At 39.3% G+C, this 16,487-nt stretch overlaps 1 protein-coding gene and 1 long non-coding RNA gene across 3 annotated transcripts in view; one reads left to right on the forward strand and one right to left on the reverse strand.

Moving 5' to 3' along the window:
* The window catches only part of cubn (cubilin (intrinsic factor-cobalamin receptor)), a gene marked incomplete at both ends in the record, with an annotated part of 156,199 nt that extends 140,188 nt beyond the window's left edge, over positions 1 to 16,011 (reverse strand). The window contains 9 exons of the mRNA XM_083936559.1: positions 1,494 to 1,625; positions 6,035 to 6,203; positions 7,780 to 7,906; positions 9,086 to 9,189; positions 10,678 to 10,779; positions 10,862 to 10,900; positions 12,630 to 12,725; positions 15,181 to 15,310; positions 15,890 to 16,011. Of these exons, the coding sequence (XP_083792685.1) occupies positions 1,494 to 1,625; positions 6,035 to 6,203; positions 7,780 to 7,906; positions 9,086 to 9,189; positions 10,678 to 10,779; positions 10,862 to 10,900; positions 12,630 to 12,725; positions 15,181 to 15,310; positions 15,890 to 16,011 (1,021 nt within the window). The remainder of the gene's footprint in view (positions 1 to 1,493; positions 1,626 to 6,034; positions 6,204 to 7,779; positions 7,907 to 9,085; positions 9,190 to 10,677; positions 10,780 to 10,861; positions 10,901 to 12,629; positions 12,726 to 15,180; positions 15,311 to 15,889) is intronic.
* Positions 2,880 to 3,937, forward strand: LOC310963666. Of its 2 annotated transcripts, none has more exons than XR_014593697.1 (3): positions 2,880 to 2,957; positions 3,409 to 3,446; positions 3,723 to 3,937. It is a non-coding gene; the product is annotated as an uncharacterized lncRNA (long non-coding RNA). The 2 variants fall into 2 exon arrangements; XR_014593698.1 differs by having other exon boundaries at positions 2,889 to 2,957; positions 3,350 to 3,446.
* Positions 16,012 to 16,487: the final 476 nt, after the last annotated feature.

Here is a 16,487-nt window from a genome sequence, read left to right on the forward strand (position 1 = left end):
CTCGACCTTGGGATTGAGGAGTTCAGCTAACAGAAGCTAATAAGCAACAAGATGCCTCCCTTTTCCAAGGATGATTACCACAAACTGCTCCAGAAGATAGCAGTACTGGATACAAAAATGCTTCGGCTCGAAGTGAACGTTGAGATAAATGGACAATATAGGAATGAAACTACTCTGCCAATAACCCAAAACACTAAAAAGGGAGCAGGCTAATAGAAAGCTAACTTGCACCACCAAGACACGGCAGGAGCCAGGTGTAAATGGCAGTAATTAATACAGTCATCCCTGGAACTCTCTTGTTGCAAAACAAAAGCACTACAAATTGCCTCCCTCAAATATGGGAAGACGGTTATCAGGCAGAACCCAGCACCCGGAGACTCATCATGACACAGAGTGGCCTGCACTGCTATCACACAGGAATGTCTCTTCAACCCTAATACCACAGAGGAAACAACCACGGACTGAGGTTGCTACAAAAACTAAGAGCAACTGCCCCAAGACACAGGGATTCTACTAGAGAACAGGCTTGCTCCACTTTCACAAAACTCCCCAAAAGAAAACTCATCTTCCAGAACCGGGGGGGGGGGGATTCTTCTTTGCTCCTGCTTGTAATAGTGTTTTTTGTTTAAAAAAAATGTTTTATCTTAATGTACATTGAGTTGTCTTGGTATGAATTGCACTATATAAATAAAGATGCCTTGCCTTGCCTTGCCTTGCCTTGCCTTCATCATCAATTGCACCCTTTGACCAGGTTGATATGAGGTGGCTGTCTGGAAAGACTGCTTTTCTTCTCTTCTTCTCATTCTTTCCCAAAAGTAGTGATGTCCAAATTAAACTTCATGAAGAGAAAGGCTCAATGATTGGTGATTCAGTGTTTTTCAACCCTTTTTGAACAGAGAGCTTTGTCTAGTGGACTCAGAAAATAAAGAAAATGCTTCATGAAGCTTCATTTGGACAGTACTACCGAAAAGGCTTTCCTCTTTACACATGAATCTAGCCTTTGTGACATATGTAGGTCTTTATCCTGCATCTTTACATACTTTAACAGGGTTAATGCGGTCACCCCTAATCCTGTTGCAACACTGCATCTCCACTCTGCATCTGAGACAACATGAGTGCAGATTTCTTGTGACCATGTTGGTATGAGTCATCCAAGAATTCCATGCTGTTCCTGGCAGTAAAAAAAAACAAAAAAAAACAGAACAAAAGAAACTATGGATCTATGAATTCTGAATGAATTTCAGGGTTCATTGTCATTCTGAATCTTGATGAGAAGATACTGTAGGAGAACACCGATGGGTGTCAGACTTAATGGACTGCTGAGGAAATTTAGCTAACTCTGGGATAATCAATGATTATCCATTGTCCCTGTTAAATAAACAAATAAATAATAGTTACATGTGTCACAATGGTTATATGTGTGTCTTTGTCAGTATAATGTCTAAAACTCCTGCACATGTGCATCATTTAACTCTCTTTTTCTCCTCTCATACCTGGGGGGCAGGGACCACAGTGGAAGGAGCCCATGGTGTTCAAACATCGCACCACTGGAGTGGTGGAGCAGCCACCATTATTGATCAAACATTCGTCCACATCTTGACAGCTGTAGCCATTTCCTTGCCAACCTGAGACATAGTAGAGCAAAACATTATTAGAGCAAATCTCAGTGCAAACCCTTACTGCAAGCATGGCGTCACCTGCCAGGCTGCTCTCATGCAGTTTTCATACATATACCGAGAAGTAACATGCATTCATTTGTGTGTGTTTAATGCATGTATTTTGTGTGTATTCCCCATAGTGAAAGCATGTGATGTAGTATAAGAAAGCAAGCCTCAATACACAGGACCTTAAGCCAGGGGAGTGCGGTTCAATTCCTGTCTGTACTAAACTGATCCAATTCAACCAAGGGTTTTTCATGTCTAACCCTAACCGTCACCTTTTGTCGGCTAAAATCGGTCACGTCACATTGTTTTTTGTGTTGGTTTGGCGTTTTTTGACTTCCGGCCCAGTCCTGCAGTCCGTCAGTGTGTTTTTTCGTGCTAATTTCTGTGCATAGCCTTTCATAGAATTTGGTACGGAGCTGTTCATGAAAACACGTTGCACCTGTTCTATTTGACCTAAAAGACAATAATCATCCTATTTGACCCTTCCTTCAACTTTCAAAAGAATAGTTGGGATAATGGCGTTGTTTTAACCATTAAATAGCAGAGTCATTTTGAGAAATAAATACATTTAAAAGCCGTTACTAGCTATTTGTCATAGTGGCCATGTTACAATCACGTTAACTTTTACTTAACTGAACTTCTACTTCTAGTGTGGTTTTCTGGACCAGGTGTAGGGGTTTCTTATTTCAGTTTTTCCCGTTTTTATTACTTTTAGCAAATTAAATTATTAGAGCCATTGCAAGAATAAAAAAATATGAATGAGACTCATTGTCGTTTCTGATCACTACAAAAGGAGGCGAAGAAACACATCCCTGTCTATATCAGTGAAGCTGAGGTGGTGCAACAGTTTTAGGATCCTAAGAAAAGAAACCCGACATGGTTATCTCAAATCTCCACCCTGGAGAGAAAATTCAGAGGGAAATGTCTTTTGAAAATATCTCATAGCTTGTCAACTGAGGAGCAGTAGAAAGCATCCTGACCGAAAACATTACTAATGGAATGGTGTGCACACAGCACAGGAGAGGAGGGCTCTTCACCAGGGCCCAGTATTTCAAAATTTGTAATCTGGATCAGAATAATCCGGATAATGAAATCCTCCTTTTCTCAGTCATGGATCACGGTGATCCTGCTGACTTTATCTGAGTATTTCAAAACACAGGCAGGGTGGATCACCGTCATCCCTACCTGGCCGGATACGGATTTCCCAATCTCAAGTCTCCGCCTCCGGGATCTGAAACATGGTGGACTACTTCATGAAAGGAGTAGCAGAGAGCCGACTTTCACGTCAAAAGTGTAAGTTAACCGTCGTCTATTGTGTAGCGGTTTTAATACCATACGAACGGCAACCAACACATCATGCAAGCCAACTATTTGAATTGTCACCTTATTAAAAGCAGGCCGTGGCGATCTCTAATTGAGACGCGGCCGTGCTAACGGGAGCTAACGCGGCTCCATTGACTTGTGTGTTAAGCAGCTAGCGGGCTATCATTAGCGGCTATCATTAGCGTCACGTCATTTGCAACACGGCAGATTTACAGTATAAGCAGGCTGCATTGTGTACAGACCTGCTCAGTGCTTAGAAAACACAACGCAACACAGTTTGAGTATTAACAACAAGGTTTGTTCAGAAGGTTCAGAATGCTACAGTAGCCTAATGCTGGTGATGATATCATGTTTTTGTGTAGGCTACATAAACACAATTTGGGATTGTGGATTAAGATACTCATACACCTTCTACCTTCAGAGTCCACTCACAGCCATGGACCACTCAGCTACAACAGGGTGAGTGCTGGAAATCCTTGAAAATGCTTTAATTGTATTGATACATTTAAGACTTTCAAGTAATTGGAGTTTGAATAAAGTGCTTGAAACTGCTTAAATTTGTAATGGCATTACTTTCATGGTATTGGTCAGTGACACAATTAGAAACATTTCTTCATCCTAATTCCTCTCCAACATTGGTGAGAGCTTGTTTTTTTTTGCATTTCACTACACTGTTTTTAAACCTTGGTTTTAGCTTTGCATGTGACCAATAAACTTATCTATCTACCACATCAGGCACGGGGGCGAGAGCCAAAGCCAGCGCCAGCGCCAGAGCGACGGCGACGGAAGAGGCATGCCGGGGATGAGGAAGCCTATGAGAGGCTCCTCAAAATGGAGACCGAAAGGGCAGTCAAACAGACTGAACTGGCCAAACGGCAAATTAAGCTGACGCTGCTTCAGCAAAAAGAGACAGAATTATTTTGTTGGAATAAAACTTTGTTCGGACCCTGCATTCCTTTGTCTTTCTCTGTTTTGGTACATGCAAGTTACAATGTTTGGTGAACTAGAATTTGAGAAATAATTGTAATTTTATTTACAGCAGTTTTACAGTGTGGTCAAAAATTTTACTATGCTTTACATTTTTTGATATTACTTAAATTACTTGTTAGAAGTACAACACTAACACTTAAGTGTAACAAACATCTTGAGTAACAATATCTAGGAGAAGTATGCGCTGAGAGTTTGTCAATCCAAGTCAAATCCACCTCTGAGGTGGGATTCAAATGATCCTGAAATTTTGGTATCAAGTTGATCCAGATATCTGACTTAACTTTTGAAATACCCAAATCAGCCTTTTATCTGGATTCAGGGGAGGATTGGATTACCAGAGCTGAAACCCTGATCTTCAGGATCAGGATTCTCCTGATCTGTGTTGAAATACCCAGTTTTCAGATCAGATCTAGATTTAATCCAATCCGACCAGGATAATCCTGTCAGATCACGTTTGAAATACTGGGCCCAGGTGATTAAAACAGCCTGAACATCATTGGTATCCACCTACAGAGCATCAGTGATATCGGTGTAGTGCCTGGACAGAGCCCAAAGGATATTAAAAGGCAAAACCTGCCAAGCCACAGCCTGGTAACCATGCGGCCACCTGATAGGAGTTACAGAAGTGACCAGTGGTGGCATGGTTAACCCCTGAAATCTGACTGGCCACCCCAGTAAGAGGTCCATAGGAGTGTCTGTAAGAGGCTGTTAAGGGCTCTACTTTAAAGCTATCCATCCATCCACTTTCATTCGTTATCCAAAGCTGGGTTGTGCGGCAGTACGCTAAACACAGTATTCTAGATGTCCCTCTCCCCAGCAACACCCTCCAGCTCCATCTGACGGACCAAAGGTGTTCCCAGGCCAGACGAGATATAGATTCTCTCTAGCACGTTCTGGATCTACCCAGGCGCCTTCCCCCAGTTGGATGCTTAAAGCTAGCTTTATGATATTTGTTTCATGAAACTAGATGGTCTGAAACTAGGAATTCATTGGTACCATCCATGTCATGCTAGTTTATCAGGACGAAGGATAAATATCACCCTAAAGCTAGGCAAAAATTGGGTGAGGGAAAAACTGCCATGGCCATTTACAAAGGGGCCCCTTGATTTCTCTATGAAAGTCCCATGCATTTTTTCTCATTCTTATTTTAAAGTTAGTCTAAATAAATACCAACTTGATAGTGCAGGTCCCAAATTTTAAACTTGAAACTTTACGGTTTGATAAAGCTTATAGCTAGGGCCTACTAGACCTTAGCTTTGCTGTTATTGGCATTCAAATTCTCTTCGCGTCTGCATCAACGGGGCCTAAACTGATTTTGTCATGCTTAATGATGCTACTCTAGGCCTACTTTGCTGGAGGATAATACTGTTCTTGATACTCTGAGCTTCTTTCTGTCTGTATCATTCATGTCTCATCAATGCATGTTACTAATTCAACTTCTTCCCTGGAGTTGTTTGTGCTTTGTTGTCTCACAGGTCTCTACCAATTGTGGTGGTGCCTGCTGCCTTGGTCCTGCATGACGCTTCCTGCTGTTATTATTACTATTATACTATACTATTTCTATCACCTTAGCTGTACTTGTTTCTCACTATTATACTACATTATATTAAATACCATAACATTTAAGTCATATTCACATAACTAAAGATGTTACTATATTTGCTGTTACTTTTGTTGTTGCTTGGATCTCTGGAACTGTTTCTCTCTCCCTCTTTATGTCTGTCTTTGTCTCTATCTGTCCATCTTTCTGTCTGTCTTTTCTCTCTTTCTCTCTCCTTTTCTTTCTCCCTAACCGGTTAAGACAAATGTCCGTCCTCAAATAAATAAATTGTAAATAAGTTGTAGAGTGTGATCTTGACCTACTCCATATGTAATGTGTCCTGAGATTAGAGACTTCTCTATCAAAGTTAGCCTACTCATAAATCTAATTGTTCCTGCTCCAACCCAGTCTCCTAGGTTTCTCTATACTGTGCTAAGACTCCACATGTGCTTCTGGTTTAAAGGAATCTGTTTGATTTCAAATAGAGCCCAGTATGAGTTGTGTTGTTGAGTGTTACCAGCAGGGCATTGTCCACAGTAGAAGGAACCCTCAGTGTTGTAGCAGGGGACAGCAGGGTTGGTGGAGCAAGGTTTGTTGGGTAGGTTACACTCGTTAACATCAGCCACACAGGACGGATTCCCAGCTGGAGCTTCCCAGCCACTCTCACAAATACATTGATATTTAGGCTGTTTATTGGGAAATAACAGTCACAGTGTGAAAACTCTGTCATTCAAATCATATCTATAATGAAACAGAATCATAAAAAAACTCAATTCAGAGAATATTGAATTGTAATACACAGTAAGAGCAGGTATTCACAACAACTGTATATGCCATCTAGACCCAATGACATGTCAAAATGGAACGTCTTATTTTAAGTTCATATATGCAGGACTGTTGAAGACTCCAGGTTGTAACAGTGATTCCACTAGTATCAGCAGTCCATGCAAGGTTTAAAAAGGTTTCACATTGAAAGGGATGCTCTGACATGATAGTGTGGATTAAAAATATCTGAACTACTGGGCCTCCATGGACCATGGCAGGAAATTACAAGATATCACTTGTTGCTAGTAAAACTGCAAAAGCGAATAGTGACCCATTCCATATACAATAGGTATACCAAAACACCATTACTATTTTGAAAGAAAATAAAAATAAAAAATTGTTTTCTTGCAGTTGAAAGGATTTGTCCCCCGAGACATGCTCTGAACAGATAGTATTGTAAAAGCTACTTTAGAGGTTGAATATGGAGAATGAGTAGAACACCCTCATCTAGTGTCTCAAGATCGTAGTTGAGATCGTAAAAAATAATTCCAGCAGTGGGGTTGCCAGGTTTGCCAGGAGTGTGTCAAGCGATCAGCCTGCACCATGTCAAGTGATGACTCATTCAGGGTAACCACTAATTCACTTAATTTAACAACAGTATTTAATGTTAGCCAGTATTCCACTAGAAGTCTTTCTTTGAGTGGTGTGTAATCCATTAGCTGGTTATTAACTCAAAATGATTCCTTGTTTCTGTAGCAACAACAGAAAACACTGTGGCAACCAGCAATGCCCAATTCTATTGGCTGCTACAATGGAAACAGAACGGGATAGAAAGTCATTGTCAAACCCGTCAAAATTGTTTTAAATATTTATTCAGACTAAATGTATTTTTTTATGGAAAAGCAATACTTTCACTTTGTACCCCTCAAAACACCCCGTGGGTGTAATAGTTGTTTAAAATATATAGCTTTTAATAAAGATTCTACATATTCCACCTTTAAGTATAAATTCAATGTAATGGAGTGGATTTTAACTTTTTCTGTCCAGTGGATACTGTGATACATAAAATCAATACACACTCTCTATATTAAATATCAAATGTGTTACGTGGACTGGTTAAAGAGGAACTTCATACTTAAACATGTTTTTTCTGCTGTAAACTAAATTTTATGACTGTGCTTTGAAACACATCGATGCTGGTGTTAATATTGACATTCTTTACCAAATTTATAAAAAGTAACATTTCATGGGTTAAAAATGTCCTAACATGCCAACTACTGTTTTAAATCAGTCCTAACCTTGCAAGTCCAATGGTGAGCTAGAGTCGACCAGTTAGGATGGTTCTATATCCTCAAATATAAAAAAGTTAAGGAGCTCTAATCTGTGGTGGACAGCCCTTCCCTTGCCCCATCTCTGCCCCCCTCTGAGCTATCTGCACACTTTGCTGCATTTTTCCAATGGACTGTGGGTGATATTACATTTTAAGTGACTTGTTACCTGTCCAGGTATAATCCGGTCTGCATCAATACACATGCCATGTACACACAGGTCCTGTCCTGCAGTTCTGCAGTCATCATAACGCACCGTACAGAGACTTCCAGACCATTCTGGAGGACAGTTGCAGCTGCAAGGACAAATATCATTACAATACCATAATGATAATAGTGCTATCCCAGACCTGTAAATTAGGTGTTTACAGAATAAAGGTACCTTCTTTGAATGTGTTTGGGAATGTGATAATGGGAAAGAGTTCTGGAAGGAGATTAAACCAGCTCTGGAGAATATTCTGGGCTCATTTAACACTCAACCCAAAGGGTTTCATTCTACGTCAACACCCTGATAAACATCATACACCCAAGAAAGATATTGTTGCCTTAAATCTTTGTTTGCTGCTTGCAGGAAGAGTTCTCTCACAATCTTGGAAGAAGCTCGGTTAACCAAAGTTCATTAACTAGATCAAATAATTGTCCATAACTCAACCTTTGGAAAATATAACTTGCATTATTAAAGGTAACAAATTGCTTAACCTAAAATGCTTTTATACAATATCTAGATAATTTTGATCTAAGAAATGTAATGGATGTGGCAGGCAAGGTGTAACTGTAAGTGGTCTTCTGCAAAGAGAGATCAAAAAGAAGATATTGATGTAAAAATACATTAATGATGGCTGAAGCAAGCAGTAAGTTATTTAAACAAAAAACAGGACAGTACTACAGAGGCCCTACATCACCACTGTATGGTGTTCAGTGTGTCTTAAAGAACTAGGACATTGCTGATAATGTTTTTATTAATGTTGTGAGCACCACAGACTAGTGCTCTCCAAATGAAGCTATCTGTTCAACAAAGGGTTGAAAACACACTGAATCACCATTCATTGAGCCTTCATCTTTAAACCAAGAGCTCTATCTAGTGGACTCAACAAATACAACTAATGCTTCATGAAGCTTCATTCATCACTCATCACTATCACAAAAGGGATAGTGATGTTGTGGCAGAAATCATACAGTACATATTGTACATGTCAGATACTGTATGTACATGTATGTAAGATGTGTTTTTTATGGAGTCTATCATTTCAACAGCAGAGACATTCATGTACTGTGCTGAGGACAGTCTGTCACAAAAGACAACTGCTCTGTGAGTGTCTCTACTGCCCTCTGGTTGGCTGATCTGGTAGAACAAGACAAATCTGTAAGACCTTTCCACCTGTGGTGGGGCTGCTTTAGTCTGTGTGGAGGTGTATACTGATGTGACTCAATACGATGACATCACAATAGCGTATCAATAGAGTATTACAACATACCTGAATGACCCGGGGGTGTTGACACAGGTTGCTCCATTCTGACAACCCTGAAATGTTCCTGAATACACCTGACATTCATTCACATCTGTTGCACAGTTAGGACCCTGACTCACACACACACACACACACACACACACACAGACACACAGAGAGAGAGAGAGAAAGAGAGAGTGAAATGTAAGAAACAGACAGCTGGTTCAGAATCAGCCTAAAAAACTACACGCACTCCAAATTTACTGATCTACGGAATATATATAAATGCTGCATGGATAGACATTTGTCACCTTCAATACTGGATTTCAACATGGCAAAGGGAGAGAGGGACTCCCTCTGTCTCATTTGTTTTTTGGATATGTGATTTAATGAAAACCTATTTGGAAATGTGCCACTAAATCTTAATACCAAGTGAAATGATTAAAATTATTCTGAGTAAGATTGCTCTGATGTTTTAGATGTTTTTATGTATTTGTATGCACGTTTTTTGACTGACTATAAAAATCACTGTAGCTCTGAATTAACTCTCAACATGGACAAACCCATACTCCCATATTAAGGTTCTGTTTGTGCTGTTTTTGGTTTTAAAACTCTGATAAAAAAAACTGCCATATTATAAACAATGTTGTAACTTCACTGTCACTTTATCGCCATCTACTGACCTCATCACTATTTATTTCTTTTTTAGATTATTTTAGGGGCTTTATTTCCTTTATGATTGATACAGGTAGGTGGGAGGGGGGGTATGTTATGCAGCAAAGGGCCTCAGGTCAGACTCCAACCTCGGGATGCTGCGGCTATCAGGTGAGCTACTATTTGCACAATTTAAATTGAATAGTGTTTGATTAAAACACTGTTGGGCGGCATGGTGATATGGTGGTTAGCACTGTCACCTCCTGGTTCGAATTCGGGCTGGGGCCTTTCTCGAGTTTGCATGTGTCTGTGTGGGTTTTCTCCGGCTTCTCCGGTTTCCTCCCACAGTCCAAAGACATGCAGGTGAAAGGTTCATTGATGACTCTAAATTGCCCGTAGGTGTGAATGTGAGTGTGAATGGTTGTCTGTCTCTCTGTTTGTCTTTATGTGCCCTGTGATGGACTGGCGTCCTATCCAGGGTGCGACTTACACTGTTGGTTCCGTTTAGCAGAATACTGCTAAGTACAATTTACTCTGTTAACTTTACTGTCACTTTATTACTATTCTAAATTTTTTATACTTTCACCTTATTTTGCATTTTTTAACCTTATTTATTGATTTCAGATTTCTTTGATACAGAGTTGCAATTTTAATCTCATTGTATTTGTAAATTGACAAAAGAGGTATTCTAATATATAGTATATACCTGTGGCCAGTGATATGTGTATGAAGTACCAAGTACGTTTCAGCTGAATCTAGTAAATTGTATTTCAGGAGTAATAGTAGGTTTCTGGGGCTCTGGACAGAAACTTAGGTAGGCTGCTCTGTGGACTGTTTGCACCAGTATTGCTGCAATTTCCCAGCTTGGGATCAATTAAGTATTTCTATTCTATTCCTATTCTATCACACATATCAATTGGTAATGCATAACAACGCTGTAATGTAATAACCAGCATGGAACTCACATCCCAGTTCTTGGGACACACACAGTGGTATGAGTTGAGTAAATTCAGACAAGTTCCTCCATTCTGACAAGGATTACTGCTGCAGGAAACCTTCTGGACTGTCTGGAAGAGAGAAGAGGAGAGGAATATGACAGCACGGTCATGAGTTTCAGCCATTATAACAAACAGCTCTTAAATGTCTTACCGATTCAAGTGCAGTCACTTTATTCTCAAGTGTTGATATCTGGAGAGAATAGAAAGAAGTATGTGAAATATGAATTATGGAATTAACAATGGGCAGTGCATTCAGAATGAGAAAAAGTTTTTTCAATTCTATTTCTATTTACAGTGCCAAATCACAACAAAAGTCATCTCAGGACCCTTTACAGAGCATGTATAACCCAACAATTCCCCCACAGAGTACGGCGGCAACAAAAATCTTCCAAAACAGGCAGGAACGCCGGACAGACAGTCATCTGTCCCGACACAAGCATCTTAAAAATAACAACATAGCTAGGGGCTCGTAAGCCCTACCTGTAAACTTTATCAAAGAGGAAAGTTTTGAGCGTACTCTTAAATATGGGGACAGTGTCTGCCTCCAGAAAACCACTTGGGAGTTGGTTCCACAGGAGAGGAGCTTGGTAGGAGTCCCAGACGGCAACAGTAATGATAATGATATAACAATAAAGAACCGTTATCCTCTCCCCCTCATGTCCTCTGTCTTTGATCAGCTTCAACAAGCCAAAGTGTTCACAAAGCTGGATCTCCGCAATGCTTATCACCTGGTCTGGATAAAGGAGGGAGATGAGTGGAAGACCGGTTTTAACACACCTAGTGGGCACTACGAATACAGATTCATGCCCTTTGGACTCACTAATGCTCCTGCTGTATTTCAAGCAATGATAAATGATGTACTTAGGGAATTCCTCGACCGTTTTGTGTATGTTTACCTTGATGATATTTTGATCTACTATCCCGATCTAGACACACACTATGATCATGTGATAATCACCTGTATGTTAAGGCAGAGAAAAGTGTGTGACAACACCGTATCTTTCCTGGGCTTCATTGTAGCCCCTGAAAAAGTACAGATGGACTCGGCTAATGTTAGAGCTCTCAGATCAGTCTGGTAACGTGCGGTGGAGAAAATTTGGAGAAGTTTGCCAAGCGACCAAACCAATCAGCATTGGTTTTGAGGTGGATTTAAGTGAGGAAACGAGAAGAGACTGTTCAGTGTAAACAACATGGAGGCTTTCACGGATGAGATGAGCAGCTATGGAGCAAGCCGCTCACTAACTCTTTTTTCTCTGGATCCTTCTGTTGAATATGGACCAGGTTCCTGAAATTGGGCCTTTTATCCGAAAATTCACATTACACAAACGGAAAATATCCTTTACCCACATGATGTTTCTGAGCTTTGCCGCTGTTAGTACGTCATATGCTTTGTTGATCTGAGTGGTTGATTTGGCGTCATATGCTTCGTTGTATGATTGGTTGATTTGGCCCGTGTGTTGGTGATAGACAGATGGTTTATCCAATCAGTAACCAGTATTTTTGCCGCTTCCCCAAAGATTTCCAAACAAGAATGAATACATCTGGTGGAGTCAGGTTAGAGGTTTGGTGTTATTTTAAGCAATGTTAGTGAATAAAAAAAGCCGTTTTGGATGGTTCAATGCTCCACCCTGAGCTATTCAGTGTTAGCCATGTCTGGCTACTAGCCCATGTCCAGGATTTCTCTGTTAATAGGTGATCAATGAAAAAAAACTGTCTTTGATGGCTTATTTAATGTATATTCATGCCGAAAAAGACCACAGGGTGCAAATACATAGAATTACACTTTAATGCATATGGAATTGTTGAAAATGTAATTTCCATATGGATTTAATTAATTTCATTTTTTCAAAATAAAACAATTACTTATTGCATATAAGATTTTCATAGAAAAGTAAGTCATTTTGAATGCCCTACAGTACCTTGGTATCGAGTTGGTTTAGTTTGTTGGTGATATCAGGGGGAACTCCACCTCCATTAGTCTTTATGTCAGTAATGTCTTCTTTGTTGGTTTGGATCTGAAATCAGACTCAGACACTTCAGATACAATAAACATCCAGAGCAAAGAAGGAAATCAAGTGACATAATATTAGCCTGATACATGTAACACATTGATAGACAAAAACATCAGCTGTATACTGTTCATACATATGAGCTGTGCATATTCTTTTTCTGTGTACTACTGTGTTGTACAGTATTGATTTTTCCTCATAAACTTGTACCTGCAGTGGGGGTACCAAAGAAGATCTGTTGGGACGACGTGAACACATTTTGTAAAAAAAAAATACACAACTTTTTTTTTAAACGTTATATATTCAAGATTATTTTATATATATTTAATCCAGGCTTATTTCAGTTAGTTTAACTAATTTTCAGTTAAAGGTTGAATATGTTGACTCTTTATTAAATGCTATATTAAAATAATAATAATAATAATACACCCAAGGGGCATTTTGAGGGGTAAAGAATAAAAGTGTTGCTTTTCCATAAAAAATATATATTTAGTCTGAATTAATATTTTTAAAATCATTGACGGGTTTGACAATGACTTTCTGTCCCGTTCCGTTTCCATGGTAGCAGCCAATAGCGTTGCTAGTTGCCAGGGTTGTCGGTTTTTGGATGCAGCTTCTTTAGGCTGGCACTGGGTGAAATGGAGCTATTTCGAAGCCTCAGTGAAGGGGGCATTATTTGTCCCAGCAGCTGAGTGACCGGAGACGGGCAAAAAGCAGAGGCACGATTATGATCTTGAGACACTAGATGGCGGTGTTCTGCTCATTCTGCATATTCCACCTTTAATTTTGTTCCATAAAGTAAGCTCGGCACAGTTCAAACTCAGTTACTATGGCAACCTATGCTGGAAGACTAACCTGAAACCTGAGGCCTGTATAACAAATCAGGAGTTGTGATGATACACACTGCGCAGTGGACCTGTGACTGAGTGTAGGCTTTAATTGATTGTGCTTTTGATTGTGTATGTATCACCCTACAACAGACACTGGTTGAATATCTAATAAGCCTACTTTATTAACCTGTTATCTCCTTGATAGCAGCTGAAAGATCAAGATGAAAATTGTCATACATGTATAATAAACACATTCATTTAGTTTAATTTAATTTAATGGAATACACAAATGTAATAATAGACGGGCAGTGATATTATAACACAAACAAAATGCAGAAACTCCCAGATAAATAGTTTTATTTACTGTGAAGACCAAGTTTCCATCTAAAACACATTTGTTTTTGCCTGCAACAAAAATAACTGCACTGTTAATTTCTCTTGTTTGACGTGCACTATAAAGATTAAGCATAGTACTTGCAGACCATGAAAGTGGTGAGACAGCACATATCTATAGGATGTTGGGTTTTTTCTCACTTCAATAATACACGGCCCCATTTACCCCTCTTTTCTTAGCGTCCTTTAAGGAACAGGCCCAAGGGTTGACTGCTAATGAAAAAAACTGCTGATGAATTAAAGGTTTGGGGTGTGGTACTACCTTTTGCAGGCATATTATAGTGTTGTAAAGTCCCACAACAGTTGTGATGATTACACTTAAATTTAAGAGAATGTTTAGAGAATTGGATTGATTGTTCAAAAGAACTGCCAAAGCCACAAAGAAAAAATGTAATCATTCACTGACTCTAATGCACCTGGCCCCTGATCTTTGGTCCTGTCCAAACTGCTGTGTCTGCTTCCTAATTGGTTAATCTTTCACAGCCTCATATGAGGAGTAGCAGGCTTTCAGCTCTGCCAGGGTGTGATAAGAAGGTTATAATGAGCAGTTACGGAGTAAAGTAGTGGATATTCTCTAGCTTGTTTGGATAGGCTAATTAGTTAGTGCTGTTGTGATGTTGGTGAGGTGCTGCAGTACAACCAGATCCCTTGTTTCAATAAATAAAGACCTACATATATTGTAAACCCTTCTATTTAGTTTTACTTATGTGAGTAGAGCTGCATTAATCAATTATTTGTCTAACTATTAAATGAATGGCCAACTATTTTAATATTCATAAAATTCATATTTTTTTAAAGGTCCCAATTCTCTGATAGCAGTTTTCTAAAAGTGAATATTGTCTGGTTTCTTTCCTCCTCTGTGACCGTAAACTAAATCTCTTTGATTTGTGGACAAAATAAGACATTTGAGGATGTCATCTTGGGCTTTGGGAAACACTTACATTTTCACCATTTTTTGACATTTTATGTACCAAATCACCACCAACCAAGAAAATGATGGACAGATTGATCAAAATCATCATTAACTGCTGTTCTAATTGTGAGGTAACTCATGGGATGTTGGGATGGGAACACATTAAACTTGTACAGTATGCTCTCTGGTTGTTGTAACCAAGAAGTTAGTGGATATCTGTCATACAGTATAAAATGTCACTTTTGTTGTCCTGAACTGTTTAATCGTATGAACCACAGAACTATTGTATTCAGTTACATCCAGTGAGCACGTTTAGAAGTCGTACCTGAGTCAAAAGTTGGCTGAGGTCTTCATTATTCACTTTAACCCTGCCTGATCCTGACGTCTGGAAGCGGATCTCTTTATTGTCCCCTGTTATGAAGACAAGGTGACCCTCATCTGACAGCATACGAGGCCTAAGGGGTCAAATCAACCACAATCAATCAACAGACAGGCTGATATAATTTGCACAGGGCAGCTGTGTCAATCAAAATAGGATATACAATTATACACATTCTATCAGGAAGCCCACTGTGAACTTCATGAAGGATTCAGAGAATGTATTTCCCTAAAGGTCTATAATCAGTTAGATCCCTGCTTGAATCAAATGACAGTCCAATAATAACATATTTTCTTTCTACTGGAAGTCAGCTCCTCTTGGTGCACAACGGCAGTATTACAATATAAAGTTTGGGAGTTGCAGTTACAAAAAAAAAAGACCAACCAGCATGACATTTGACGTCTCAGATACTAATTTATATCAAAAGACTAATTGTTAAATTATTCTTGGCTTTTCAAAGACCTTATTATCTACATAATTTGAAAACCAACAAAAAACAGTAAGACTCATTTAATACAGTATAGCAACCTGCTGAATATAAACTGTAGTTGGTGCTGTTTCAACAAAGCAACACATAAGATGAGTACTACTGGAGGAAACCATCATTTTTGATCAATCATCATCATCATCATCATCACTATAAAGCCCAACTCACTGGTCATTGCTAATGCTCCTCTTGTTTCGTCTTTGTTCTGTATCCCTTGGCTGTCCTTGCAGTCCCACCAGAAAAAAAATGAGCATGAAGAAAAGCCATGAGAGCGGCAGTGTCACAGCCATAGAAAAGAGATGTGTGCTGCCTGGGCACTCAAAACAACTTTACTGGGGTTTGACGTGCTGCCACACTCTAATGCTCATTGCCAAGACTTTGACCTGACAGTGCCACCATAAAGTACTTCTTAATTTACCAAAGCTGGTTCACATTGTTATTGAGTGAGAATGTCCCTCACATGATTTTAGGAGATGAGTAACCTGCTTCGTGTGACTAAACATGCGTGTGCTTTATAGATGTCAGGTGGGGTTATCACTGTGCAGATGAATATAAGCTGATGAAATATTTTATTCCTGACCTAGAAAGGGATTATAGGAACATTATATATTATATTTATTAGTCATTAACTTTTTAACACTAACAGTAAGTGTAACTTTTTGAAACGGTTTCTTCAGTTCAAATTTTTTCATTTCTTTGATTTAAAGAAAAAAATAAAGTCCCAACAGAAACACACACTGTAAATGGTGCAGTATCATCCAAATGA

This window comes from Echiichthys vipera (genome assembly GCF_963691815.1).
Source record: "Echiichthys vipera genome assembly, chromosome: 21".
NCBI classification, from domain to species: domain Eukaryota; kingdom Metazoa; phylum Chordata; class Actinopteri; order Perciformes; family Trachinidae; genus Echiichthys; species Echiichthys vipera.